Source organism: Coregonus lavaretus (assembly GCF_964263955.1).
Source record: "Coregonus lavaretus genome assembly, chromosome: 23".
Lineage (NCBI taxonomy): Eukaryota > Metazoa > Chordata > Actinopteri > Salmoniformes > Salmonidae > Coregonus > Coregonus lavaretus.
Genome location: NC_140010.1, coordinates 5,016,586 through 5,044,409, shown reverse-complemented (window position 1 = coordinate 5,044,409; position 27,824 = coordinate 5,016,586). Strand labels below are relative to the sequence as shown.

Here is a 27,824-nt window from a genome sequence, read left to right as displayed (position 1 = left end):
GCTCAAGGGGGGGGGGGTACTGTCACGGATTCAGCCGAGGCTGCTCCTCCTCCTTGCTTGGGCAGGATTCGGCGTTCGTCGTCCCCGGAGTACTAGCTACTGCCGATCGATGTTTCAGGGTTTGTCTTGTTTGGTCTTTATTGTTTACACCTGTTTCCCATTATGTTGGATTGTATTCCCTACATTAACCCCTGTCTCTCATTGGTATTTTGTGTGTTATTGTTTGTTGTCATTCCGGCAGTTTTTGTATGTACGGTTCTTTGTGCTTTCCTCCCTGTTTTGGAGGTTTGTTGTTTATTTTACTGTGTTCAGTAAAAAACGTTGCCAGCCGCTCTGTGTCCTGCTTTTGACTTCGCTTTTCACGTCGCGTGATATTAATATTGAATTGAACCTCTGAAGGTACATTAAAAGGTATCCAAAACAATAACGGGATTTGCTGAACCTATATTGTACTGGCAAAATTTATATCTAAATTATTTTGTCTTAGTTAAGAATAAATAGTTAGCCAGTAGACATTGATTAAATTTCCAATACCCCGGTCCACGTGGAAATTCTGTAAGAGTTATGTGAAGACCAATTAGATGATGGTCCGATCGCATTCTGTCTGCTATCATTACCTTTTTAACTTTTGATGCAAGAGAGAAAGAGACAAGAAAGTAGTCAAGACGACTAGCTTGATTAAGTCTCCTCTATGTATATCTCACTAGGTCAGAATTTTTTACTCTCCAATTATCCACTATATCTAATGTGTCCATAATATTTCTGATCTCCTTAAGGGCACAGTGATGATAGTTTGTAGAGTGATTTCCTTTACGGCCCATTGAGGTACTTAACATTGTGTTATAGTCTCCCACCATAATGATTTGATCGTTTCTTGCCTGTAAGTTAAATAAATTGGTTTAAATATTTTTGAAGAAGTACGTACAGTGAGGGAAAAAAGTACTTGATCCCCTGCTGATTTTGTACGTTTTCCCACTGACAAAGACATTAATGGTAGGTTTATTTGAACAGTGAGAGACAGAATAAAAACAAAAAAATCCAGAAAAACGCATGTCAAAAATGTTATAAATTGATTTGCATTTTAATGAGGGAAATAAGTATTTGACCCCCTCTCAATCAGAAAGATTTCTGGCTCCCAGGTTTCTTTTATACAGGTAACGAGCTGATATTAGGAGCACACTCTTAAAGGGAGTGCTCCTAATCTAAGCTTGTTACCTGTATAAAAGACACCTGTCCACAGAAGCAATCAATCAATCAGATTCCAAACTCTCCACCATGGCCAAGACCAAAGAGCTCTCCAATGATGTCAGGGACAAGATTGTAGACCTACACAAGGCTGGAATGGGCTACAAGACCATCGCCAAACAGCTTGGTGAGAAGGTGACAACAGTTGGTGCGATTATTCGCAAATGGAAGAAACACAAAATAACTGTTAATCTCCCTTGGCCTGGGGCTCCATGCAAGATCTCACCTTGTGGAGTTGCAATGATCATGAGAACGGTGAGGAATCAGCCCAGAACTACACGGGAGGATCTTGTCAATGATCTCAAGGCAGCTGGGACCATAGTCACCAAGAAAACAATTGGTAACACACTACGCCGTGAAGGACTGAAATCCTGCAGCGCCCGCAAGGTCCTCCTGCTCAAGAAAGCACATACACATGCCCGTCTGAAGTTTGCCAATGAACATCTGAATGATTCAGAGGAGAACTGGGTGAAAGTGTTGTGATCAGATGAGACCAAAATTGAGCTCTTTGGCATCAACTCAACTCGCCGTGTTTGGAGGAGGAGGAATGCTGCCTATGACCCCAAGAACACCATCCCCACCGTCAAACATGGAGGTGGAAACATTATGCTTTGGGGTTTTTTTCTGCTAAGGGGACAGAACAACTTCACCGCGTCAAAGGGACGATGGACCATGTACCGTCAAATCTTGGGTGAGAACCTCCTTCCCTCAGCCAGGGCATTGAAAATGGGTCGTGGATGGGTATTCCAGCATGACAATGACCCAAAACAACAACAAAGGAGTGGCTCAAGAAGAAGCACATTAAGGTCCTGGAGTGGCCTAGCCAGTCTCCAGAACTTAATCCCATAGAAAATCTGTGGAGGGAGCTGAAGGTTCGAGTTGCCAAACGTCAGCCTCGAAACCTTAATTACTTGGAGAAGATCTGCAAAGAGGAGTGGAACAAAATCCCTCCTGAGATGTGTGCAAACCTGGTTGCCAACTACAAGAAACGTCTGACCTCTGTGATTGCCAACAAGGGTTTTGCCACCAAGTACTAAGTCATGTTTTGCAGAGGGGTCAAATACTTATTTCCTCATTAAAATGCAAATCAATTTATAATTTTTTTTACATGGTTTTTCTGGATTTTGTTGTTGTTATTCTGTCTCTCACTGTTCAAATAAACCTACCATTAAAATTATAGACTGATCATGTCTTTGTCAGTGGGCAAACATACAAAATCAGCAGGGGATCAAATACTTTTTTCCCTCACTGTATCATCCTGATTTGGACCATGCACTTCCAACTTTACCATTTTCACTTTCTCCATAATAGCATGATCAAGATTAACATCACTACTACATCACAATCAACATCACCATCCTCTCAACACATCTCATCAAAAACCATCAGGGTTCTTATCTTCTGTATACCAATAGGTTTCCTTGTTTTAGCCTTTAAATTCATCCATATTATCTGACTGTTCCCTGACTCATCTGACACCAATAATGTTTGATCTCCACAAATTCCTTAAGAATACGGTATACAGTACTCAAGTAGTTACCATCAGAGGGAGGAGTGTATCCATAGGGTGAGTCTCAATAATCTCTCCTTCCTCCTGAAGTGCGTGATTGTTCACTACTCCTTACAAATGTAAAAACATTGGATTGGTGTAGGCATAGGCTAGAAGGAGTTTCCATATACCAGTCAAGTGCACAAAAGGGATATTATTATTATTAATGGGACGCACCTGATTGAGCCAACATATGCAGCATTTACTTCGCATGCTGTCTCCGCGAACGTGGGAACATTGCCTTTTTCTATGCATCGGCAGGACAGAACAGCAGCGTCTCGTAAACTCAAGGGCAGGGGTGTGTGTCTCTTTGTTGACAACAGCTTGTTTGCTATCTCTAATATTAAGGAAGTCTCCAGGTTCTGATGAGCTGTAGACCATACTATTTACCAAGAGAGTTTTTAAATCATAACATTTTTGTAGCTCTCTATTTACCACCACAGACCGATGCTGGCACTAAGACAGCAGTCAACGAGCTGTAGAAGGCCATAAGCAAACAAGAAAATGCTCACCCAGAGGCGGCGCTCCTAGTGGCTGGGGATTTTAATGCAGGGAAACTGAAATCCGCCCTACCTAATTGCTACCAGTATGTCACCTGTGCAACTAGAGGTGAAAACTTGTAGTCCACCTTTACTCCACACAAAGAGACGCATACAAAGTTCTCCCCCGCCCTCCATTTGGCAAATTTGACCATAACTCTATCCTCCTGATTCCTGCTTACAAGCAAAAACTCAAACAGGCTGTACCAGTGACACTTTCAATATGGAAGTGGTCCGATGAAATGGATGGTAAGATACAGGACTCTTTCGTTAGCACAGACTGGAATATGTTCTGGGATTCTGGGAAGAACCATCAAATAGGCAAAGCGTCAATACAGGACTAAGATCGAATCCTACTACACCGGCTCTGAAACTCGTCTGATGTGGCTGGGCTTGGAAACTATCATGGATTAGAAAGGGAAACCCAGACGTGAGCTGCCCAGTGACGCGTGCCAACCAGAGTAGCTAAACGCCTTCTATGCTTGTGTAGAGGACATGTGTCGGTCATGTTCTCGTGATGAGGTAACCCCACCTGCGAACTTCAAAACCCAGTGTCTGCCCTCGGCCCAACTGGGAATTTCCTATTGGTCTAAGACATTGGTTGCTCCCATGGGAGACGTGGGTTCATACAGTGCATTTGGAAAGTATTCAGACCCCTTTACTTTTTCCACATTTTGGTACGTTACAGCCTTATTCTAAAATTGATTAAAATGTTTTTTTCCCTCATCAATCTACACACAATACCCCATACTGGCAAAGCATAAACAGGTTTTTAGTTCCTTTTTAAACCTCTGAAATATACATTTAGCTCGACATTAAATTACTTCAACAATCAGTGCGGATAGAGCAGCTTGATTTGGCATGGGTAAGCGATTTAATCTGTATAGGAAAGTCGTTAAGAACAAATTGTATTTTGCCGTAACAGCATGGTTTAATCATAATGAAAGACAAACACACACTGTGCTGCCAGTCACAGTGTAGGGCGCGAGATGGAACTGACATTTTGAGGGTGAGGAAAGAGCGAGAGAGAATGCAGGATCTTGCCTTGAAGCACTGGGCATCTTGTTAAGACATACATGATCTGAATTAGGCCCACAGAATTAGCAACTTCTATGGAGGAACTTTGAATGTCTTTGAACTTCCGAGTTGGTTTAACGTTGGACCAGAGCAAACGTTAACTAGCTAACAAGCTTGTGTGTGCCGAGCAGCACTAGAATTAAACACACATCTTACCTCTCCCTCAACGTCAGCAAGACAGAGCTGATCGTGGACTGCAGGAAACGGAGGTGCCGAGCACGCTCCCATTCACATCAACAGGGCTGTATTGGAGCGGGTCGAGAGCCTCAAGTTTCTCGCTGTCCACATCACTAAGGATCTATCATGGTCCAAATACACCAACACAGTCGTGAAGAGGGCACGACAACGCCTCTTCCCCCTAAGGAGGTTAAGAAGGGCACGACAACGCCTCTTCCCCCTCAGGAGGTTAAGAAGGGCACGACAACGCCTCTTCCCCCTCAGGAGGTTAAGAAGGGCACGACAACGCCCCCTTCCCCCTCAGGAGGTTAAGAAGGGCACGACAACGCCTCTTCCCCCTCAGGAGGTTAAGAAGGGCACGACAACGCCTCTTCCCCCTCAGGAGGTTAAGAAGGGCACGACAACGCCTCTTCCCCCTCAGGAGGCCATGGGCACTCAGAGCCTTAAAAAGTTCTACAGCTGCACCGTTGAGAGCATCTTGACTGGTTGCATCACCGCCTGGTATGGCAACTGCTTGGCCTCCGACCGCAAGGTGCTACTGAGGGTAGTGCGTATGGCCCAGTACATCACTGGTGCCGAGCTCCCTGCCATCCAGGACCTGTAATCAGGCAGTATCAGGAAGGCCCTAAAAATTGTCAAAGACTCCAGCCACCCAAGTCATAGATTGTTCTCTCTGCTACCGCACGGCAAGCGGTACCAATGCACGAAGTCTGGAACCAACAGGACCCTGAACAGCTTCTACACCCAAGCCATAAGACTGCTAAATAGTTAGTTAAATAGTTACCAAATAGCTACCACGACTATCTACATTGACACTTTTTTTGCACTAACTTTCTTGACTCATCACACACACACACTGCTGCTACTGTTTATTGTCTGTCACTTTATTCCTAGTTATGTGTACAGATCTACCTCAATTACCTCATACTCCTGTACATCGACTGGGTACCCCGTGTATATAGCCACGTTATCTTTACTCATGGTGTATTTATTAATAGGTTTTCTACTTTTCTATTCTTTCTCTATTTTCTTTCTCTCTGTATTGTTGGGAAGGGCCCATAAGTAAGCATTTCACCGACAAATGGATTGAATAGAATCCCGGCCTAAGATTATGTTCAAATTCCTGATTATTGTTTGCTAGTCTTTTTCTCCACTACAGCATATAAACTCTCAGGCATGGGGGGCATGGTGGACATGGTGGACATGGGGAGGTCAACAGGCGGAGGCTGGTGGTTCACAGGCTGGGGGTGTTGCGGTCCCACCGTACTGTAGATGGTGAGTGATGCTGGACCAGGACCTGGAGACACCTGCTCTTCACCACCTGCTTGGCTGTTATCGGGAGTCTGGACAATAAAAACGTATTAACAGCTGCAATATGAATGGTGACTCAGGTATAACATGACCTCCAATCAATACATTAAATATCTCTCAGTGGCTGTTCAATGCTCTACATATACGCATTAAATTAAGATGAGTTTATTGTTCATTTGGAATTTATACGTTTTCCACTAACGACATTTTCTAAAAATGTCATCAACAGTGACACAGTACCAGTGATGTTAAATATCTGATGTATCTTACCATGACTGTAGCGTAATCTGTGCTTATAATTTCCTCTTTGCCACCTATAAAATCAACCACATAAAAATCCAACAAATATTTAAAACTAAGATCTTCAGAGTTGCTTTGAGTACACAGTCTATAAATAATGTGAAATCATCATTAACAGTTTTCACAATAGTTTAAGGAAGTTACTGTAATATGATGCAGCAGCAGCTTACGTTGTTTTTGCTTTCGCCAAAGAATAAAACCAATCAGGGCAGCAGTGCCACCGAAACCAGCAACGCCGACAGGTGTCCAGACTGTGAGAGCAGAGTTGTAGTTCCCTTGGTGTGGAAATATAGCAACATCAAAATCACTACACTCTCTCTCTCTCTGTGTGTGTGTGTGTGAGAGATCATTTGTTAGCATGTCTTACCAGATGTCATTCGACAGAGTTCCACTATCTCTTTGGTGTCGTTGGCCCAGCTGACTTGGTTGCTGTGGTTACAGATGATGGAACCCCCTGCCACATAGACAGAGAGCAGGGGGACAGTGGAGGTCTCAGCCCCTCTACTCTCTCCTCCCACCTGAGAGCAGGTGCTGTTGTTACAGATGGAGGTGACAGAGGTGTTCTGGCCTCTGCAGGTCACGGTCATGTTACAGGTGGCATTAGTGGAGGAGTTCACTGTCAGGACTGGAGGCTCAACCCTTGCTGAAAACACACAGAAACCCATTATCGTTCGTATATTAACCTGAGTACATGAGCTAGAGTACCAATGCGTCTAAAGAATTAGCCTTTAACCTATAACACCATGTTTAGCTCTATTGATTGACACTGTAACTGTATAATAAAATAGAAAAACTGTCAACCATACCTTGAACTACCAACATGTATGTAGCAACGTTGGTGTTTTTGTTACCAGACACTACTGCAGTATAACATCCACTGTCTCCTTCCTGTAGGTTCTTCAGTAGCAGAGAGAGGTTACCCTCACTAATTTCAGCCCTACCTTCAAACCTTTCAAAGGTTACTTTTGGGGGGTACTTTGCAACATTGATTGTTGTGTCAAACTTCCAAAATAGCACATCAATATTTTCCAGTGTAATATTTGTCTGGACAATCAGACGAACATCCTGTCCCTTCAACACAAACACAGGGGTCTCGGCACTGGGCTCTGAAATAAACACACAGAAAATAAATACTTTATGTGAAAAAGATTAAGAAAGTCCAGCAAGCAATATGACGAATAGAGCAGTAGAAAATATGAATTATCCTATACACCATATTTGCAAGATGTTTTAAAGATGAACCTATTAAACATATCTTCTGCCTTTGCAGCATCAGACGCACATTTGACACATTCAATGTGATGCAACTGATATTTTGGTGATACAATGGACAGTTTGTCTGCACAAAAAACATTTACACAACCATTTGGCTGTCTCCACAGCAAACTCTCCGTTGTACAACTTGTGTACAGAGCCATAGTTACAGCCCTTGCCATAAGTAATAAATAAGTATCTTTACGATAAAGAACAAGGATATCATAGCCTAGCCCTAGACTAGCTAGCAAGCTAGCCAACTTCTTTCGCCAATTAGCTTCAGCCGCCCGGTGTGCGACTGTGGCAAAGTTGGTTTGACTTAGATAGTCTGTGGGGCTAGTTAGGGACCGTCAATAAATTAAACAATGTAAATGAAGTTGTCTGCTTAAATGCTTTCAATATGTATGTATGAATTTCTACAATTTATAGCTGGTTTGAGGTTTTTAACCCTTGTGTGGTGTTCGGGTCTGTGGGACCCATTTTCAATGTTTACAAAATGAAAAATTATACAATTAATTATTTTTATCAACCTGAGACTCATTGGCCTTGGCTCATTTTCTGTGAAAAACATGTAAAATAACACATTTTCATTGAGTGCACACTGTGCACCCCCCTACACATTTTTATTACATATGTGGTGTTCGGGTCCACTGGACCTGAGGGTAATAAAAGTGTGTGTGTAGGTGAAAACAAGTAATAATGAAACAAAAAAGGTTTTCTGTGTGCCTTCACTCTGTCTTCCTCCTCCCTGGGCCTGCTGTTTCAACATAGCACCAAGAACCTGCCTGTCTCCCGCTTTTCTCACACTCTTTACCCTTTGTAGTGTGTGAAACCTCACAATGTCTTGCGGGAACCTGCACAATGTTATTACAATACTTTATTTCAATACATTGTTTCGATACATTGTAAAAAATGCAGTCTTTTCCCACACTCTACCCCAGCCAGGTGCAAATTGGGGGAGGGACACAACAAATAAATAGCTTTGCATGTGTGGCTCTTTACCACATTCAATCAGTATGGCAAAAATAATCTCTGCTCAGAGGGCCTTAGAATATTTTTTGGCAGAGAGAGAAGCTAGTGTGGAAGGAGCGTCTTCCACTTTGGAAGATGAAGAATTTTCAGAATATGAGGATCATGTCTCTGGACCGCCTTCCCCTGTTTTACAACCCTGGACCCAACGTTACTGTTGATGAGCAGCTTATGCCATTTATGGGCCGCTGCCCCTTCAGGCGGTACATACCGACTTGTGATGCTGCTTCATCATATGCGGGGAACTTGCAAGTGTATACGGGGAAGCCAGATGGAGGAGCCCCTGAGAAGAACCAAGGGATGCGGGTTGTCCTGGACGTGGCACAGGGACTCCGTGGCCACAACATCACATCCTATAACCTTTTTACTTCGCACAAGCTGGGATAGGAGCTCCTCAAGAGCTGACGATGGTAGGAACAGTACGAAAAAACAAGCCAGAGCTCCCACCTCAGCCGTTGAATACACAGAACAGGCCTATCAATTCCTCTAAGTTTGTGTTAACGGCCGACACGTCCCTAGTGTCATACGTGCCAAAGAAAGGCAAAAATGTGGTACTCATGAGTACGCTGCATAGGGATGGGAGAATCTGTGGCCGGGAACATCAAAAACCAGAAATCATAAAGGATTACATTGCCACAAAAGGAGGGGTGGACAATTTAGACAAGCTGGTGACTGGCTACAGCTGCAAAAGGAGAACCCTACGCGGGCCACTTGTGATATTCTTCAACATCTTGGACATCTCGGCGTACAACACGTTTGTCATCTGGATGGCATTGAACCCAGATTGGAACAGAGGGACACTCCAGAGGAGACGTCTCTTTCTCGAGGAGCTGGGCAAGGCATTGGTAAGACCTCAAATCCAGAGGAGGCAACATATCCCAAGGACTCCAGCTTCTGCAGCCATTGTGAGGAGTCCTCTGTAGCTCAATTGGTAGAGCATGGCGCTTGTAACGCCAGGGTAGTGGGTTCGATCCCCGGGACCACCCATATGTAAAAATGTATGCACACATGACTGTAAATCGTGTATATTATTATATATATATTATTATTATAATAAGAAATACATTTGCAACACACACACAGTAAAACTCTATCCCTCATGTGGTGTGTAGACCGGCCTTCATTTGTGTTCAATGGGGCTCATTTATAATTTCCATAAAATACATTTTTGCCAGTCCTGTCTGGTCCAGCGACGGTGGGTTTGTGCCCATAGGCGACGTTGTTGCCAGTGATGTCTGGTGAGGACCTGCCTTACAACAGGCCAGCCTCTCTCAGCCTATTGCAGACAATCTGAGCAATGATGGAGGGATTTTGCGTTCCTGGTGTAACTCGGGCAGTTGTTGTTGCCATCCTGTACCTGTCCCACAGGTGTGATGTTCGGATGTACCGATCCTGTGCAGGTGTTGTTACATGTGGTCTGCCACTGCGAGGACGATCAGCTGTCCGTCCTGTCTCCCTGTAGCGCTGTCTTATGCGTCTCACAGTACGGACATTGAAATGTATTGCCCTGGCCACATCTGCGGTCCTCATGCCTCCTTGCAGTATGCCTAAGGCACGTTCACGCAGATGAGCAGGGACCCTGGGCATCTTTCTTTTGGTGTTTTTCAGAGTCAGTAGAAAGGCCTCTTTAGTGTCCTAAGTTTTCATAACTGTGACCTTAATTGCCTACTGTCTGTAAGCTGTTAGTGTCTTAACGACTGTTCCACAGGTGCATGTTCATTAATTGTTTATGGTTCATTGAACAAGCATGGGAAACAGTGTTTAAACCCTTTACAATGAATATTTGTGAAGTTATTTGGATTTTTACAAATTATCTTTGAAAGACAGGGTCCTGAAAAAGGGACATTTCTTATTTTGCTGAAAAAACGATTGGTTTCCCACCATTTCGTTGAATTTGATTAAAAACCAAGCATAGCCTACACTGTTAAAAAGATATTGAGATTCAGTCAAATGACAGGTTTAATGTAGTTAAGTCAATTACATTTCCGCAATTCACTCAAAATGTCAAAACCTATCAAATCAAGTAGAGTTAGCAAAGAACAATGTGTTCACTCTACTTTCAAATCAGAACCAAGAAGTCAAATCAAATAAACCAACATAAATTGTGTTTACAAAAAATGTCAAGTTAAGACAGGGGTCTCCAAACCAATAGTTTTTAGTATCTTTAAGTTTGTTTTCAGTGTATTAAACTAAGCATATATAGCCCTGTTGATTTGATGACGTTTAAATGTTTAAGTTTAAATGGTGCTGGAATAGCGGAGGCAGTGCTCCTGTTGTCTTTGCGCTGACTTGCGGTAACTCTGTGGTTCTAATTCAGTAGTTGTTTAGTAAACTGTCGAAAACATTAACTTGCTTGACCATGCTGCAGGTCATATAACTGTTGGTTACATGCAATAATGGCTTTATGGACTTTACCAGACAGATGGTGCTCTCCGGTTTTGTGATGAAACAAACGCATGTGCAGTTTAATTTATACTGCCACTGTGTGACTGTAGAGCAAACAACGCAATTATCACAACATAGGTTGTAATATGGCTTTTTTACTGGCTTGTCTTGCCCAGTGATTTTACCCATGGACCCTACTGTTAAAGGGGGTTATTTTTCTAAAGAACTTATAGGGGTTCCCCCACAGTTTCAATATGAAGAACCCCTAAAGGATCTTCCTGGAAACGTTTCTTTTTAGAGTATACTTTCAGAATTGTTTGGCGAGCTACTCATAGGTGGGCTGCAAGCTACTGGTCGAGCTGCAGACCCCTGAGTTGAGATAACTATAACGTATCAAATTGTCTTAACTTATGAAATCAAGTTGAATCAGCTAAAACCTATGTGTTTACTCAACTTAAAAATGTACATCCATGAAGTCAAATCAACTGAAGCAACATAACAGATGTGTTGACTAAAAATGTCAAGTTAAGATAACTACAACTTGTCTATTGAGTTGAATCAACTTCTAACATAATGTATCCCATTGTTTTAGCCAGAGATGGGCAGTATTTCTGTAACATGTTGGCGGATGGTCCAACCAGCAAATTAAAGTTAAGGCGGGACTTCCCAGCCTCCAATGGCTGTGGATATGTAACACTATACCCCAGGCAGTGTCTGTTAATCCTGATCCTGGGGACCCAAAGAGGGGCCTTAAAGCACTATAAATCAGGATGCTGACACTACATTCAGACACTGCACCTTTGCACCTCCACCTCTAATTATGTTACACTTATGGTCAGGGTTGGGGAGTGACTGATTACATGTAATCCCCCCCCTGCTTTTTTTACTACTTGTAATCAGTTACCTTACCAGCAAAAATATTGTAATCAGATTACATACACTTTTGAAATTCAGAAAGGATGTTAGCAAAAAAATATGTTATGACACCTTTCTGTTCTCTCAATGACATTCAACTCAGCATTGAAAAAAGGTGCAAGTTTAAGTTTGTCCCACCTGAGCGAGTCTGACCACAAGTCAGAAACCACTATGATGAAACACCAAATGAGTTTGATGGATCCTTTTAGTCTTCTTCTAATGCCTCTTAAAGGGAGAATAATCCAACAGTAACTGAAAGTAATCAGATTACGTTACTGAGGTTGGATAATCCAAAAATTACATTACTGATTACAATTTTGGACAGGTAACTAGTAAATGTAACGGAAAGTAACCTACCCAACCCTGCTTATGGCAAGGCACATTGTCTAATTTCTGACACCAATGCAGCAAATTTTGGAAGCCACAAAGCTCGGAAGACTAACACTATGAACTATACCAATTGTATGGGCTATTGATACTGTTCAGCGTGTTAGGTGAGGGTCCCAGGCTATTACTAATTTAAAGGGGTAGTTCACCCAAATTACTAAATGATATATTGGTTGCCTACCATGGATTATTTTACCTGGCCACTGTTTCAAATGCTATCTTGTCCAAATCAGCTAACTTCACAATACATTTTTAGATACTTTAGGATGATTCGGATATGAAGTGAGAAAATACTATTATATATACCATTGACTTGCATTGGATATGTGCCACAAACGCTAATAAAAAGGTTAGCATTTGAAACAGTTAAACAAAACCAAAGCATGGATTGCTGTCATACCTTGTCTACAGGGTAAGGAAAGCAATATGTCATTCTGAAATGTGGTAGAAATGTACATATTGGTTTTCTTACCCTGTAAGCAGTATATGGAGAAGGTGTGACAGCAATCCATGCTTTGGTTTAGTTTCCCTGGCACGTTTTAGCATTTGTGGCACAAATCCCATTCAAGTCATGGGACCGATATTCGCATTTTTCGCGCATTATGTTCAAATCATCTATAACTGACTTTGTTGAGCTTCACAATCAATTTGAGATATTTTTGGATGATTTGCGAAATATGCTAATATCAGTCCCATGATGAATGGGATTTGTGCCACGAATGCTAAAATATTAGTATTTGGAAACAGTGTCAGGGAAGCTAAACCAAAGCATGTATTGCTGTCATACGTTGTCCATAGACCGTTTACAGGGTAAGTAAAACTAATGTCATTTTGTAATTTGGGTGAACTATCCCTTTAAGGAGGCTACTTGCAAATGTATTTTAGCGATGTTACAATTCCCACCAAGTGAGTTAACCCTGTTGGCGCCAAGCGTAGGATGTTTGCCTTTAATGCCAGTGACCCACATTCCCTTCCCTGCCCTGCCATTCGCTACATTGGTGTCAGAATTGGGATGGTGGCCGTGAGGCCATTGGAATGCACGGCCGGACATTTAAGGAGGCTGATGTGGTCAAAGCATGTTGACATGCCATTCCCACTCGGAGGGGGCAATTTAGCGGTCCTCGCTATTATGAGCCACGTTACCATTCCCAAGTGGGTTTACCCTATTGGTGTGATGTGTAGGGCAGGGGTGTCAAACTCATTTCATGGAGGGCCTAGTGTTTTTGAGGTTTTCCTTTCAATTAAGACCTAGACAACCAGGTGAGGGGAGTTCTTTATTAATTAGTGACCTTAATTTATCAATCAAGTACAAGGGAGGAGTGAAAACCTGCAAACACTCAGCCCTCCGTGGAATGAGTTTGACACATGTGGTGTAGGGTCTTTGACTTTCACGCCAGCATGTGGATTTTAGTTAAAACACTCAATTGTGATTTTCAACATTCATTAGTTAAAACAAGGAGACAGTGTTGCCAACTTAGCGACTTTGTCGCTATATTTAGCGGGTTCAGACCCCTCTAGCAACACATTTTCAAAAAAGCGACTAGCGACAAATCTAGCTACTTTTTCTGGTGTTATTGGAGACTTTTGGAGACTGACGTGAAAGTGCGTATTGTTCTTACTCTTCTCAATGAGCAGCGGGTGCTTTGTTACCCCCATCCCAAAGCACTCACAGCCGGCCCAGTCCTTGCGCAGCAGTCCCTCCCAGCTGCAGTCAGAGCAGGAGATGTTCTCCCCTCCGCGTCCAGACTGCAAATGAATCGCGCATGCGGAGAAGCCGCCACTGGCTGATCCCGCCCTGGCTTACATTCAGGGCGGGATGTAAATGTATGGTGTTTTTTACTCACTTTTTGTCTCTCCCAAGACGTTATTCCTCTCTCCTACAGCTTCCATCACAATTACATGCACATGGCCAATTACGCAAATTAGTTGATGCCGTCATTCAACGACTTCTAGCGACTTTTAAGACAGCCAATAGCTACTTTCCTTACTGAGGAGTTGGCAACACTGCAAGGAGATAGATGCAACATTCAGGAAAGCACGCCTTCCACCTTGAGCCAGGTGCTGAAAATCAGCAGCCTGGTGACTGATGATCAGAATGGAATATGTGAAGGAATAGGACAGGGCTGACCAACCCTCTTCCTGGAGATCTACCGTCCTGTGGGTTTTCAGTCCAACCCTAATTTAACACACCTGATTCTACTTATTAGCTGCTCAACAAGTCCTAAACTAGCTGATTCAGATATGCTAAATTAGGGTTGGACTGAAAACCTACAGGACAGTAGATCTCCAGGAAGAGGGTTGGGCAGCCCTGGACTAGGTCTACTGGAAAACCTTCACTACGTTGTCACTGTGCTGTTTGTTGCCACTTGATGCATGATTTTCTCACCCAAAAAGTTAAGTGTAACAGGCTAGAGCCTATTTAGTTTCAAAAAATGTTTTGTAATGGCTGTATTTACCGACGGCCTGTACAGGTCCGGAAAAAATACATGTTATTTTCTCTTCTTTTTTAAAAACTCTGCCTGTAAATCGCTATCTCTGCGACACTGATTGAGTTGCTATGTCTTCTCAAGGAGGCTTCCCCGTTCAGAGGAAATACAGAATGTTTCATGCGCTGCAGGAGCTGTATTTACTATGCTCTCTTCCAGGACAATGTGGACCGACCGAAGTTCCGATGCAACAATTGATTACTGGCGGAGGACTATAGGGAGTAAGTGGCTACTCTTAGCAAACAGATTAAGAACTTGCACAACACACTACCGGTCAAAAGTTTTAGAACACCTACTCATTCAAGGGTTTTTCTTTATTTTGACTATTTTCTAATTTGTAGAATAATAGTGAAGACATCTAAACTATGAAATAACACATATAGAATCATTTAGTATATTTGAGATTCTTCAAATAGCCCCCGTTTGCATTGATGACAGATTTACACACTCTTGCCATTCTCTCAACCAGCTTCACCTCAAATTATTTTCCAACAGTCTTGAAGGAGTTCCCACATATGCTGAGCACTTGTTGGCTGCTTTTCCTTCACTCTGCGGTCCGACTCATCCCAAAACATCTAAATTTGGTTGAGGTCGGGGGATTGTGGAGGCCAGGTCATCTGATGCAGCACTCCATCACTCTCCTTCTTGGTCAAATAGCCCTTACACAGCCTGGAGGTGTGTTGGGTCATTGTCCTGTTGAAAAGCAAATGATAGTCCCACTAAGCCCAAACCAGATGGGATGGCGTATCGTTGCAGAATGCTATGGTAGCCATGCTGGTTAAGTGTGCCTTGAATTCTAAATAAATCACAGACAGTGTCACCAGCAAAGCACCCCCACACCATAACACCACCTCCTCCATGCTTTACAATGGGAACTACACATGCGGAGATCATGCTTTCACCCACACAGCGTCTCACAAAGACACGGCGGTTGGAACCAAAAATCTCCAATTTGGACTCCAGACCAAAGGACAAATATTCACCGGTCTAATGTCCATTGCTCGTGTTTCTTGGCCCAAGCAAGTCTCTTCTTCTTATTGGTGTCCTTTAGTAGTGGTTTCTTTGCAGCAATTTGACCATGAAGGCCTGATTCACACAGTCTCCTCTGAACAGTTGATGTTGATGTGTCTGTTACTTGAACGCTGTGAAGCATTTATTTGGGCTGCAATTTCCGATGCTGGTAACTCTAATGAACTTATCCTCTGCAGCAGAGGTAACTCTGGGTGTTCCATTCCTGTGGCGGTCCTCATGAGAGCCAGTTTCATCATAGCGCTTGATGGTTTTTGCGACTGCACTTGAAGAAACTTTCAAAGTTCTTGAAATGTTCAGAATTGACTGACCTTCATGTCTTAAAGTAATGATGGACTGTCGTTTCTCTTTGCTTATTTGAGCTGTTCTTGCCATAATATGGACTTGGTCTTTTACCAAATAGGGCTATCTTTTGTATACCCCCCCCCCCCTACCTTATCACAACACAACTGATTGGATCAAACGCATTCGGAAGAAAATAAATTCCACAAATTAACTTTTAAGAAGGCACACCTGTTAACTGAAATGCATTCGAGGTGACTACCTCATGACACTGGTTGAGAGAATGCCAAGAGTGTGCAAAGCTGTAATCAAGGCAAAGGGTGGCTATTTTAAGAATCTCAAATATAAAATATATTTTGAATTGTTTAACACTTTTTTGGTTACTTCATGATTCCATATGTGTTATTTCATAGTTTTGATGTCTTCACTATTATTCCACAATATAGAAAATAGTCAAAATGAAGAAAAACCCTTGAATGAGTAGTTGTTCTAAAACTTTTGACCGGTAGTGTACTGGGGAAAGTACCCCCGCCTACCTTTTCTACACCACAGGCTGGACGCAGTTCCGATGTGTTGAGAGTATCACCGCCATGTCAACATTCCTTGACTGAATGGCCAATGCCTTCCAGGGGACCCTTCTCCGAAGAAGTCTCCACTCCCCTGAGAAATTCAGCAGAACCATCGCTTCTGCTGGATTTAGCGGATGATATTGTCACCAATCCTGCTGCCCAACCATAGAAGAGCGTCACCCGCCGTATGCCAAATGCAGGGAAGCGGCCTGTGGAGAGTGGGGCTTCTTTGGCATTGGGAAGCCTGGCCCAAATCCAGTTGTCGAACAGCTTCGGACACGGATCCTCCACGTTCCTGGGGGGATTCGGCCTCGGATCCGCTGCACTCTCCCTCTCACCGCACCTCAAGGGTGTCTGACGCACCGGCTCCGTCAGCCACAATGGGTTTTGCGGTCGGCTCGAGGCACAAAAACTGCCGGACCTCCTCTGCCATCTCACCAGCCGTTATCATCGGCAGCTTTATGGTGAGTACAAGACATCACTAGGCTGCTTCCTACCGTTCTACGCCAGAACACGGGGGCTGTTGCTGTCGTAGTCCATGTGGGATCTAATGACATTAGGTTCGCTGGCTTGGAATGGCTGAAATGGGATTTTAAAGAACTGATTGGAACTCTGAAAGACTCCAACAAGCGTTCAATTATTTCAGACCCAGTGCCATCACTGAGTCGGGGTAGCGAAAGATTCAGTAGGTTCCTGGCACTATACGACTGGCTACGAGTCTACTGTAGCTCTGTTGGAGTTACTTTTGTGGATAACTTTGACACCTTTTGGAAAACAGAAGATGCTCTTCAGAGAGGATGGGGTCCATCCAATTCATCTTGGTGCCTGAACCCTGTCCTTGCATTTCAAGGCTGCGCTGAGACATTGATTTATCAAAACCCCAAGTCCCTCTCAGGTAATCTCAACCATAAATTATCAGCTTTATCATCAAGCAGGTAACCATTATTGACTCTCTGTTTTAACCCACGTCCTCCCTCAAGGCATAGGCCCAATGGTACAGATCTAGACCATATTGTATCTATACCAATTCAAGTTACACCTGTGGTTACCAACTGAGCATAGTATGCTTGTATTAGAGTCTCCGTCTGATCTGAAATCCTGCAGCTGTGGCATTGGACTGATTCATGTAAAGGCCAGAAGTTTGATCTGGAAAATTGACTTTATTATAACTCGGGCCTCTTAAACCAACATGGACATTCTGGTAATATCTGAAACTTTGTTAAATCATTCTGTGCCGGATACTGATGTGTCTCTGGCTGGTTATAACATTTTTAGATCTGGTGGAGGTGTCGCCATATTTACAAAGGATAACTTAAATGTTTCTGTATCTCTCACTATCTCTGTCCCTAAGCAATTTGAATGTCTTGTCCTAAACGTGGAACTAATAATGTCTAACTTAGTCTAGTGGGAATGTATTGCCCTCCCTCTGCCTCAAACTGTGCTCTTAGATAGCAAGTCAGAAAATCAGCTAACTGTACTAAATCTGAAATATACATTTTGGGTGATCTTAAATAGCATTGGTTGATGCCAGCTTCTGATAGGCTGAAAGATATCTGCATTGAGCTAAAGCTAACTTTGCTGATAACTGAACCAACCTGCCCCAACTTTAAACACCCTGAAAAATCAACTATTTTAGATGTTATTTTGACAAACGCCCCTCATAAGTATTTGAAACTTTAGATTTTAAATAGCTCATCAACCACATGACTTAGCAACTTCATTTCAACCTAATTTATTCCTTACATACAGTTTCAGTCGGAAGTTTACATACACTTAGGTTGGAGTCATTAAAACTCGTTTTTCAACCACTCCACAAATATCTTGTTAACAAACTATAGTTTTGGCAAGTCGGTTAGGACATCTACTTTGTGCATGACACAAGTAATTTTTCCAACAATTGTTTACAGACAGATTATTTAACTTATAATTCACTGTATCACAATTCCAGTGGGTCAGAAGTTTACATACATTAAGTTGACTGTGCCTTTTTAAACAGCTTGGAAAATTCCAGAAAATTATATCATGGCTTTAGAACAGGGGTGTCAAACGTACGGCCCGCGGGCCGGATCAGGCCCGCAAACGGGTTTAATCCGGCCCGCGAGATGATTTAAAAAATAAATAAAAAATAAATAAATAATAATAATTCTTTTTAAGTATAAAAATGCGCTGCAATTTTTCAATAAAATAAACTGCTGTTCCAATTGCGTCCACTGGATGAAGCAATAGCAATTGTGTTAAGCAAGCAAACTGTTTATACCGGGGCAGAGCAAGTAGGTCAAGCACGTGCAGCCAATGAGCTACTTTGTTTTGCCCGCGATATTTATTACGGCTTCTACTTTTAACATTATGTGCTTTGGCACCCTCATTGCCCCAATATGTCTCTGTCAAAAAAGAGAAAAGTGGACGCAGAGTGCAGAGTGTTCCAAGAAAAATGGTCATCCTATTTAATCACGGAATTGAATGGGAAAGCTGTATGTTTGGTGTGTTCAGAGCATGTTGCAGTGCTGAAAGAATATAACCTTCGTCGCCACTATGTGAGTCTTCATGCTGACAAATATGACAACTTTCAAGGACAGCGGAGATGAGAGAAGGTGAATGAACTGTTGGCGGGTCTGAAGAAACAGCAGTCTGTGTTTACTCACAGCCGAGACATCAGTGACGCTGCAGTGAAAGCTAGCTACCTCATTGCTAATGAAATCGCAGTGGCTTCAAAACCATTTAGTGAGGGTGAATTTGTAAAAACATGCATGATGAAGGCAGCGGAGATTGTGTGCCCTGAAAAGCGGCAGGCTTTTGCAAATATCAGCCTGACAAGAAACACAGTTGCAGACAGGATTTCCGATCTTTCAGTGGATTTGGACAGCCAGTTGAAGCAAAAAGTAAAGTCATTTATTGCGTTTTCGGTTGCAATTGATGAAAGCACGGACATTACAGATGTTGCACAACTGGCCATTTTTTCATCCGCGGAGTTGATGACACATTGACCGTCACCGAGGAGTTCGTGGAGTTGGTGCCGATGACAGATACAACGACAGCAGCTGATATTTTTACCGCACTCGTCGGCGCGCTGGACAGGGTCGGAGTGGACTGGTTCAGAGAGAAAGTGCAATCTGCAAATGGAGGACGTGATTTTTTGACTTTTCACTGTATTTTGCACCAGGAGGCTTTGTGTTGCAAGTCATTAAAGATGGATAACGTCATGAAGGTGGTCATCCAAACTGTTAATTTCATCCGATCCAGAAGCCTGAATCACCGTCAGTTTGACAGCCTTCTCAGAGAGAAAGACCACATCTATGGCCTGCCATACCACACTGAGGTAAGATGGTTAAGCCGAGGTGCTGAGGCGTTTCTTTGATTTACGAGAAGAAATTGAACAGTTCATGGAAGAAAAGGGCAAACCAGTGTTAGAATTTCATTCCGCAGAATGGATGCCGGACCTTGCATTTATGGTGGATGTTACAGAGCACCTGAATAACTTGAACAAACAGCTGCAAGGGCGCAACAAAGTTGTCACGCAGTATTATGACAGCATACGTTCTTTCAAGTTGAAGCTGTCATTGTGGGAGACGCAACTTGCCGGTGGTGATGCAGCTCAATTCCCCTGTCTGAAAAATGTGTGCGCGACCCAACATGTGGCAGACATGAAGCGGTTCAAAGATAAAATAACTGGACTGTTACGGGAGTTTGAGCAACGCTTTCAGATTTATGTTTATATGTTTTTATGTTGATGTGCTATTGTTTTTAATTGATTTTATTTTATTTGTATATTTAACCTATTCTTGACTCTTGGTTCTTGCACTTGTTTGGGGAACAGGATTTCATTATTTTTATCTACATTTCTGCCTGAGAAATGACACCCTGATGTAGTTCTGTGATCTGTGATATACTTCTGTGAATCACTGAGGCATTGTGTGTTTGTGTGTTCTTTTTCTTTAGAATTTTCAAATAAACTTGACGTGTTTTATGATTAATAGTGATGTTGTGCTTGTACTATTTTGGACACACTGTCCTCAGGCTCCAGCTTTATGTTGTATGTTGATCGTATTAAAACAAAGAAAACAATCTGAAGTTGTTGTTTTTAAGTTATATATACCATGATTTTTCCGGTCCGGCCCACTTGGGAATAGATTTTCCTCCATGTGGCCCCTGAGCTAAAATGAGTTTGACACCCCTGCTTTAGAAGCTTCTGATAGGCTAATTGACATAATTTGAGTCAATTGGAGGTGTACCTGTGGATGTAGTTCAAGGCCTACCTTCAAACTCAGTACCTCTTTGCTTGACATCAAGGGAAAATCAAAAGAAATCAGCCAAGACCTCAGAAAAAGTGTAGACCTCCACAACTCTGGTTCATCCTTGGGAGCAATTTCCAAATGCCTGAAGGTACCATGTTCATCTGTACAAACAATAGTACACAAGTATAAACACCATGGGACCATGCAGCCGTCATACCGCTTAGGAAGGAGACGCGTTCTGTCTCCTAGAGATGAACGTACTTTGGTGCGAAAAGTGCAAATCAATCCCAGAACAACAGCAAAGGACCTTATGAAGATGCTGGAGGAAACAGGTACAAAAGTATCTATATCCACAGTAAAACGAGTCCTATATCGACATAACCTGAATGGCCGCTCAGCAAGGAAGAAGCCACTGCTCCAAAACCGCCATAAAAAAGCCAGGCTACGGTTTGCAACTACACATGGGGACAAAGATCGTACTTTTTGGAGAAATGTCCTCTGGTCTGATGAAACAAAAATAGAACTGTTTGGCCATAATGACCATCGTTATGTTTGGAGGAAAAAGCGAAGAACACCAAGCTTAAATAAATCAATAATTCTCTCTACTATTATTCTGACATTTCACATTCTTAAAATAAAGTGGTGATCCTAACTGACCTAAAACAGGGAATTTTTACTAGGATTAAATGTCAGGAATTGTGAAAAACTGAGTTTAAATATATTTGGCTAAGATGTATTAAGGTGTACTTCCGACTTCAACTGTAGTTATATAAAAATAATTCCACTTTTTATATACAGTACCAGTCAAGAGATTGGACACACCTACTCATTCAAAGGGTTTTTCTCTATTTTGACTATTTTTTACATTGTAGAATAATAGTGAAGACCTCAAAACTATGAAATCACACATATGGAATCATGTAGTAACCAAAAAAAGTGTTAAACAAATCAAAATATATTTGAGATTATTCAAATAGCCACCTTTGCCTTGATGACAGTTTTGCACACTCTTGGCATTCTCTCAACCAGCTTCACCTGGAATGCTTTTCCAACATTCTTGAAGGAGTTCCCACATATGTTGAGTACTTGTTGGCTGGTTTTCCTTCACTCTGCCGTCCGACTCATCCCAAACCATAAATAAAGAAAAACCCTTGAATGAGTAGGTGTTCTAAAACTTTTGGACAGGTAGTGTATATACAAAAGCACTTAAAATTCAATAGCTCCTTGATCACATGACCTAGACACCGCAAACCAACTTTCAAATGTTCAGAGGGTAGGGACATACAGTGAGGGAAAAACTTATTTGATCCCCTGCTGATTTTGTACTTTGCCCACTGACAAAGAAATGATCAGTCTATAATTTTAATGGTAGGTTTATTTGAACAGTGAGAGACAGAATAACAACAACAAAATCCAGAAAAACGCATGTCAAAAATGTTATACATTTATTTGCATTTTAATGAGGGAAATAAGTATTTGACCCCCTCTCAATCAGAAAGATTTCTGGCTCCCAGGTGTCTTTTATACAGGTAACGAGCTGATATTAGGAGCACACTCTTAAAGGGAGTGCTCCTAATCTCAGCTTGTTACCTCTATAAAAGACACCTGTCCACAGAAGCAATCAATCAATCAGATTCCAAACTCTCCACCATGGCCAAGACCAAAGAGCTCTCCAAGGATGTCAGGGACAAGATTGTAGACCTACACAAGGCTGGAATGGGCTACAAGACCATCGCCAAGCAGCTTGGTGAGAAGATGACAACAGTTGGTGCGATTATTCGCAAATGGAAGAAACACAAAATAACTGTCAATCTCCCTCGGCCTGGGGCTCCATGCAAGATCTCACCTCATGGAGTTGCAATGATCATGAGAACGGTGAGGAATCAGCCCAGAACTACACGGGAGGATCTTGTCAATGATCTCAAGGCAGCTGGGACCATAGTCACCAAGGAAACAATTAGTAACACACTACGCCGTGAAGGACTGAAATCCTGCAGCGCCCGCAAGGTCCCCCTGCTCAAGAAAGCACATATACATGCCCGTCTGAAGTTTGCCAATGAACATCTGAATGATTCAGAGGAGAACTGGGTGAAAGTGTTGTGGTCAGATGAGACCAAAATCGAGCTCTTTGGCATCAATTCAACTCGCCGTGTTTGGAGGAGGGGGAATACTGCCTATGACCCCAAGAACACCTTCCCCACCATCAAACATGGAGGTGGAAACATTATGCTTTGGGGTGTTTTTCTGCTAAGGGGACAGGACAACATCACCGCATCAAAGGGACGATGGACGGAGCCATGTACCGTCAAATCTTGGGTGAGAACCTCCTTCCCTCAGCCAGGGCATTGAAAATGGTTCGTGGATGGGTATTCCAGCATGACAATGACCCAAAACACACGGCCAAGGCAACAAAGGAGTGGCTCAAGAAGAAGCAAAATGAAGGTCCTGGAGTGGCCTAGCCAGTCTCCCGACCTTAATCCCATAGAAAATCTGTGGAGGGAGCTGAAGGTTCGAGTTGCCAAACGTCAGCCTCGAAACCTTAATGACTTGGAGAAGATCTGCAAAGAGGACTGGGACAAAATCTCTCCTGAGATGTGTGCAAACCTGGTGGCCAACTACAAGAAACGTCTGACCTCTGTGATTGCCAACAAGGGTTTTGCCACCAAGTACTAAGTCGTGTTTTGCAGAGGGGTCAAATACTTATTTCCCTCATTAAAATGCAAATAAATGTATAACATTTTTGACATGCGTTTTTCTGGATTTTGTTGTTGTTATTCTGTCTCTCACTGTTCAAATAAACTTACCATTAAAATTATAGACTGATCATATCTTTGTCAGTGGGCAAACGTACAAAATCAGCAGGGGATCAAATACTTTTTTCCCTCACTGTACAAACCCTTTGGTTTTCCCATAAAGCACAACATTAGAGCCCCAAGTCTGACTCACACAATAATGAGACTTTATGCTCTGCAATGTTGGACTGCCAGGTTTTGGGCATTCTGAATTGTATTGTGTTGAACAGTTTGTCAGATTGTCACCTCTTACCTGGATTATTGCAACACTCATCTATGGAACCCAGACCTGCTGTTTTCAACTCTCTCTCTCTCTCTACCGCACCTGCTATTTCAATATCTAAATGCCCGGCTATGAAAAGCCAAGTGACATTTACTCCTGACGTACTGACCTGTTGCAACTTCTACAACCACTGTGATTATTATTCTCTCTCAACATCAACTGTTCAGAGGGGACTGTGTGAATCAGGACTTCATGGTCCAATTGCTGCAAAGATACCACTACTAAAGGACACCATTAACAAGAAGAGACCTGCTTGGGCCAAGAAACACGAGCAATGGACATTAGACCGGTGGAAATTTGTCCTTTGGTCTGGAGTCCAAATTGGAGATATTTGGTTCCAACCGACGTGGCTTTGTGAGACGCGGTGTGGTTGAACGGATGATCTGCAGAAAATGCTGTGGGCTAAAGATGGCATTGTAATACATTAGAAGATAATTGTCGAACCGATCCGAAACACTGCTCACAACCTTCACCTCCTAAATGGTGTCGCTGGTGTATTTTGTTAGAATTTTGGAACATATTGCGCAATAGGATATAAGGTTTTTTACGAGGCGCGACACAACCCGTGTGCGCCACAACACACAGCCTATATATTTTATGCACTCGAGAAATTTTGCAAACGTTCACCCACCTTTTTAGATAAGAAAATATCTGCCGACCATTCTGTCATCCATCTAAATCAAACAATTCCATGTGTTTTGCCTTTGTCTTTATAAACGTTCACACAGCCTATCCCATGACATGGGGTAATCCAAAGAGCAACAATGCAGGTGTTGATGACCAGTGATCATCATTAATCATGTAGCCTATGCTATATACAGCATAATCACGACTTTCAAGGAGTAGGGTATTTGATGCAAACATAAGAATACTTTTCAATGTTCAAAAATTCCATCACATTCTTTTGCTCACTCGAAGAAGGCAATTTGGCCCTGGCTTGCAAGGCTATGGTCGCTGTCAGCTGTACATCCCTTGTTGCATGGTGTGATGAGATGATTACGGCAAAATATAGCCTACTAAAATGAGGGCCACTTGACCAGTGGAAGCAAACTAGCCCCATAACATCAAAGATCCACCACCATACAGTATTGTACCGTAGGCATGAGGTACATTTCTGCATATACTTCTGTTTTTCCACACCAAACCCACCACTGGTGTGTGTGGCCAAAGAGCTCTATTTCCATGTCATCTGACCATAGCACCAGTTCCAATCCAAGTGCCAATGCCGTTTCTCAAACTCCAGGCGGTGCTTTGGTCAGAAGACATGAAAATAGAGGTCTTTGGCCACACACACCAGTGGTGGGTTTGGCGTAAAAAATAAATTAAAAAATGTGTTTATGTATGGAGGATTGGTCTGAGATCCCTCCCAATGTGTTCTCCAATCTCATAAAACATTTTAGAAAAAGGCTCAGTATCATTATCCTCACAAGGGGAGGGTGCTGGAGTATTGAAAACAGGGGTGCCAATAATTCTGACCCTATCTTTTTTTTTATTATTGTTAAACAAAATCTCTTTCTCTGAGCAGTTGTATTAGTATCGAATAACATACATTTCCTTTTTTTTTTCAGCATACAATATAGCTGAGGTAATTGTTATTTATTGTATAGAGTCCTTTTGGCTCATTTATATCAAGGATCCAATAATTATGGGCCCTGCTGTAGCTATAAGTTGGGTGCTCAGAGTGGCTGTTTTTTCAGGCCACTTTTCTTTGTGGTTCAACTGTGACAGACATATCTGTAAATGAGTTGCACTATGCATAGCGGTCTGTGCTGTGACTGTCTATCTAGTTGAAGTTCCTATGCTTCAAAGGTTTGGCGCTGCTTCCTGTTACTGACTTTCCTGTAGCCTAACTGACACATTTATCTCACAGTATAATAAAAATGGTTTGATTACTCAATTGTTTGTGTTATTTCAGGCTTGGTAAATAAACATGTTTAGCTTCATAATGTTTAAAATGACAGTATCATCAAAAACTGTTGCCCTAAATTTGATAACACCCTATAACGAAAGTCTTCATGAATTACTTGAATGGTGTAAAATTCACAACATCACAACAGTGACATAAACCTTCAGTATTTCATTAGATCATATGACTTCTTCCCTCTGTCATCCCTGGGTGCGTCCCAATAATCTCTCTTTTCTCGTGAAGTGTGCACTCGTTCACTATTTCCATATCAATGTAAAACGCATTGGATTTGTGTTGGCATAGACTAAAGGGAGTTTTTCACCAGCCATTTCCTTTCAAATCCATAAAAGGAAGTGAAAAAGTGCACACCTCAAGAGAAAGGAGAGATTGTGACATAACCAACATTTCACCCCACCCCAAATGATTATAGGTACACATGTCTAATGAATGCAATCAATATAAAGATGTCTTGAAAAATTGTTTTACCTGCTTGATGTATAAAAGTCAGTAGAATAGCGATGGTGAAATGTACGAGGGTCCCCATACTTTGACAAATGTCTAAGAAAGAGGAAATAGTTTCAGTGTAATGGGACATTCCACCAATAGAGTGCCTTTTGTGTAGTGTCATAAAAAAAAAAAAAAAAAAATATATATATATATATATCATTCACCTGAGGGGCAGATTGAAATTTACTGGGGGGAGGGTGGTCCAAAATACATGAGGGTTGTGGGGGGTTTTGGGCACAGGGGTGGGTAGTGGGTTTCCCCCTGATTTACAGTCACTCTTCTGCTCGTACTTTCCTTGACTTACTTTTGATATTACCCTAATAAAGTTTAGAAATGTTTATGAAGGTTTGTTATGGTGTGTGTAATGGAACATTTTAAATAGTATGTGTCCACAAAACTGAGTATGTGACTAACCTTGTGAAACTGTCTCATTTGTAATCTTCTGGTTTGCAGAGTTTAATCTTTGTGAAACAGCTTGCTCAAGTATCTCTGTATTGATAAAAAGGGAACTGAGCCTCTCCTGTTGAGTGGGATGTTCCTGGCAGAGAACAAGGTTGGATTGTGACATCCTATCGTGTAACACTGTTGCTGGGAAAAACAGCAGCAGTGAGCATAATCACAGGAGCATCCCACCCAAGGACAGGAACTGTAAAGACACATGCTCATTACCCATTGGGTGAGAATTCAGACTGTCTACACACTGTGCTGTGTAACTGTTATTCTCTCTGAGCTCAGAAATAAAGAATCTTGGTGGCTATTATTAAGCTTTAGCTACTGCAGGCCTATGATATGAAGGCAGTGCACCCCGGCGCTCCAACGGACTCCGACAGTTCAACTTGAGGTGAGGAAGACTGTTTCAGGCCTACCAGAGTTACTCCTATAATCTAACAATATAATGCTTATCTTTATGCTAAATGTTTGGAATGAAAATGTACCCTCCTTCTGTACAGCAGATGCAGTAGCCATCTGACATAAAGAAATGCATGTCGGTGTCGTAGCATGCCACCGGCATATCTCTCTGGGGTTAGGCCTAAGCTTCTCTTCATATATATATATATATATATACTTAATATGTATATTTTTTTAACTGACAAATAAAGTCAATCATTCAAAACTGTGCAGCGGCAAATTGATGAATTGAAAGAGACCTCTGTTACAAAACACCAAAAAGTTGAATGACATTGGGAGATTGTCAAGCCAAGCCTTTGATACTGGGTAAGTCTACAATGTAGGGAGGGATGTACAGTGGGGAAAAAAAGTATTTAGTCAGCCACCAATTGTGCAAGTTCTCCCACTTAAAAAGATGAGAGAGGCCTGTAATTTTCATCATAGGTACACGTCAACTATGACAGACAAAATGAGAATTTTTTTTCCAGAAAATCACATTGTAGGATTTTTAATGAATTTATTTGCAAATTATGGTGGAAAATAAGTATTTGGTCACCTACAAACAAGCAAGATTTCTGGCTCTCACAGACCTGTAACTTCTTCTTTAAGAGGCTCCTCTGTCCTCCACTCGTTACCTGTATTAATGGCACCTGTTTGAACTTGTTATCAGTATAAAAGACAC

At 42.2% G+C, this 27,824-nt stretch overlaps 1 protein-coding gene across 1 annotated transcript; it reads right to left on the bottom strand.

The window, feature by feature from the left end:
* Positions 1 to 5,416: 5,416 nt before the first annotated feature.
* LOC311099038 (uncharacterized protein) lies at positions 5,417 to 26,300 on the bottom strand. The gene is made up of 6 exons (XM_084139639.1): positions 26,234 to 26,300; positions 7,005 to 7,304; positions 6,566 to 6,841; positions 6,369 to 6,473; positions 6,169 to 6,212; positions 5,417 to 5,930 (listed from the first exon to the last, which is right to left on the bottom strand). Exons 1-6 carry the CDS (start codon positions 26,289 to 26,291, stop codon positions 5,715 to 5,717), a joined length of 999 nt encoding a protein of 332 aa, XP_083995765.1. The 5' UTR covers positions 26,292 to 26,300; the 3' UTR covers positions 5,417 to 5,714.
* Positions 26,301 to 27,824: the final 1,524 nt, after the last annotated feature.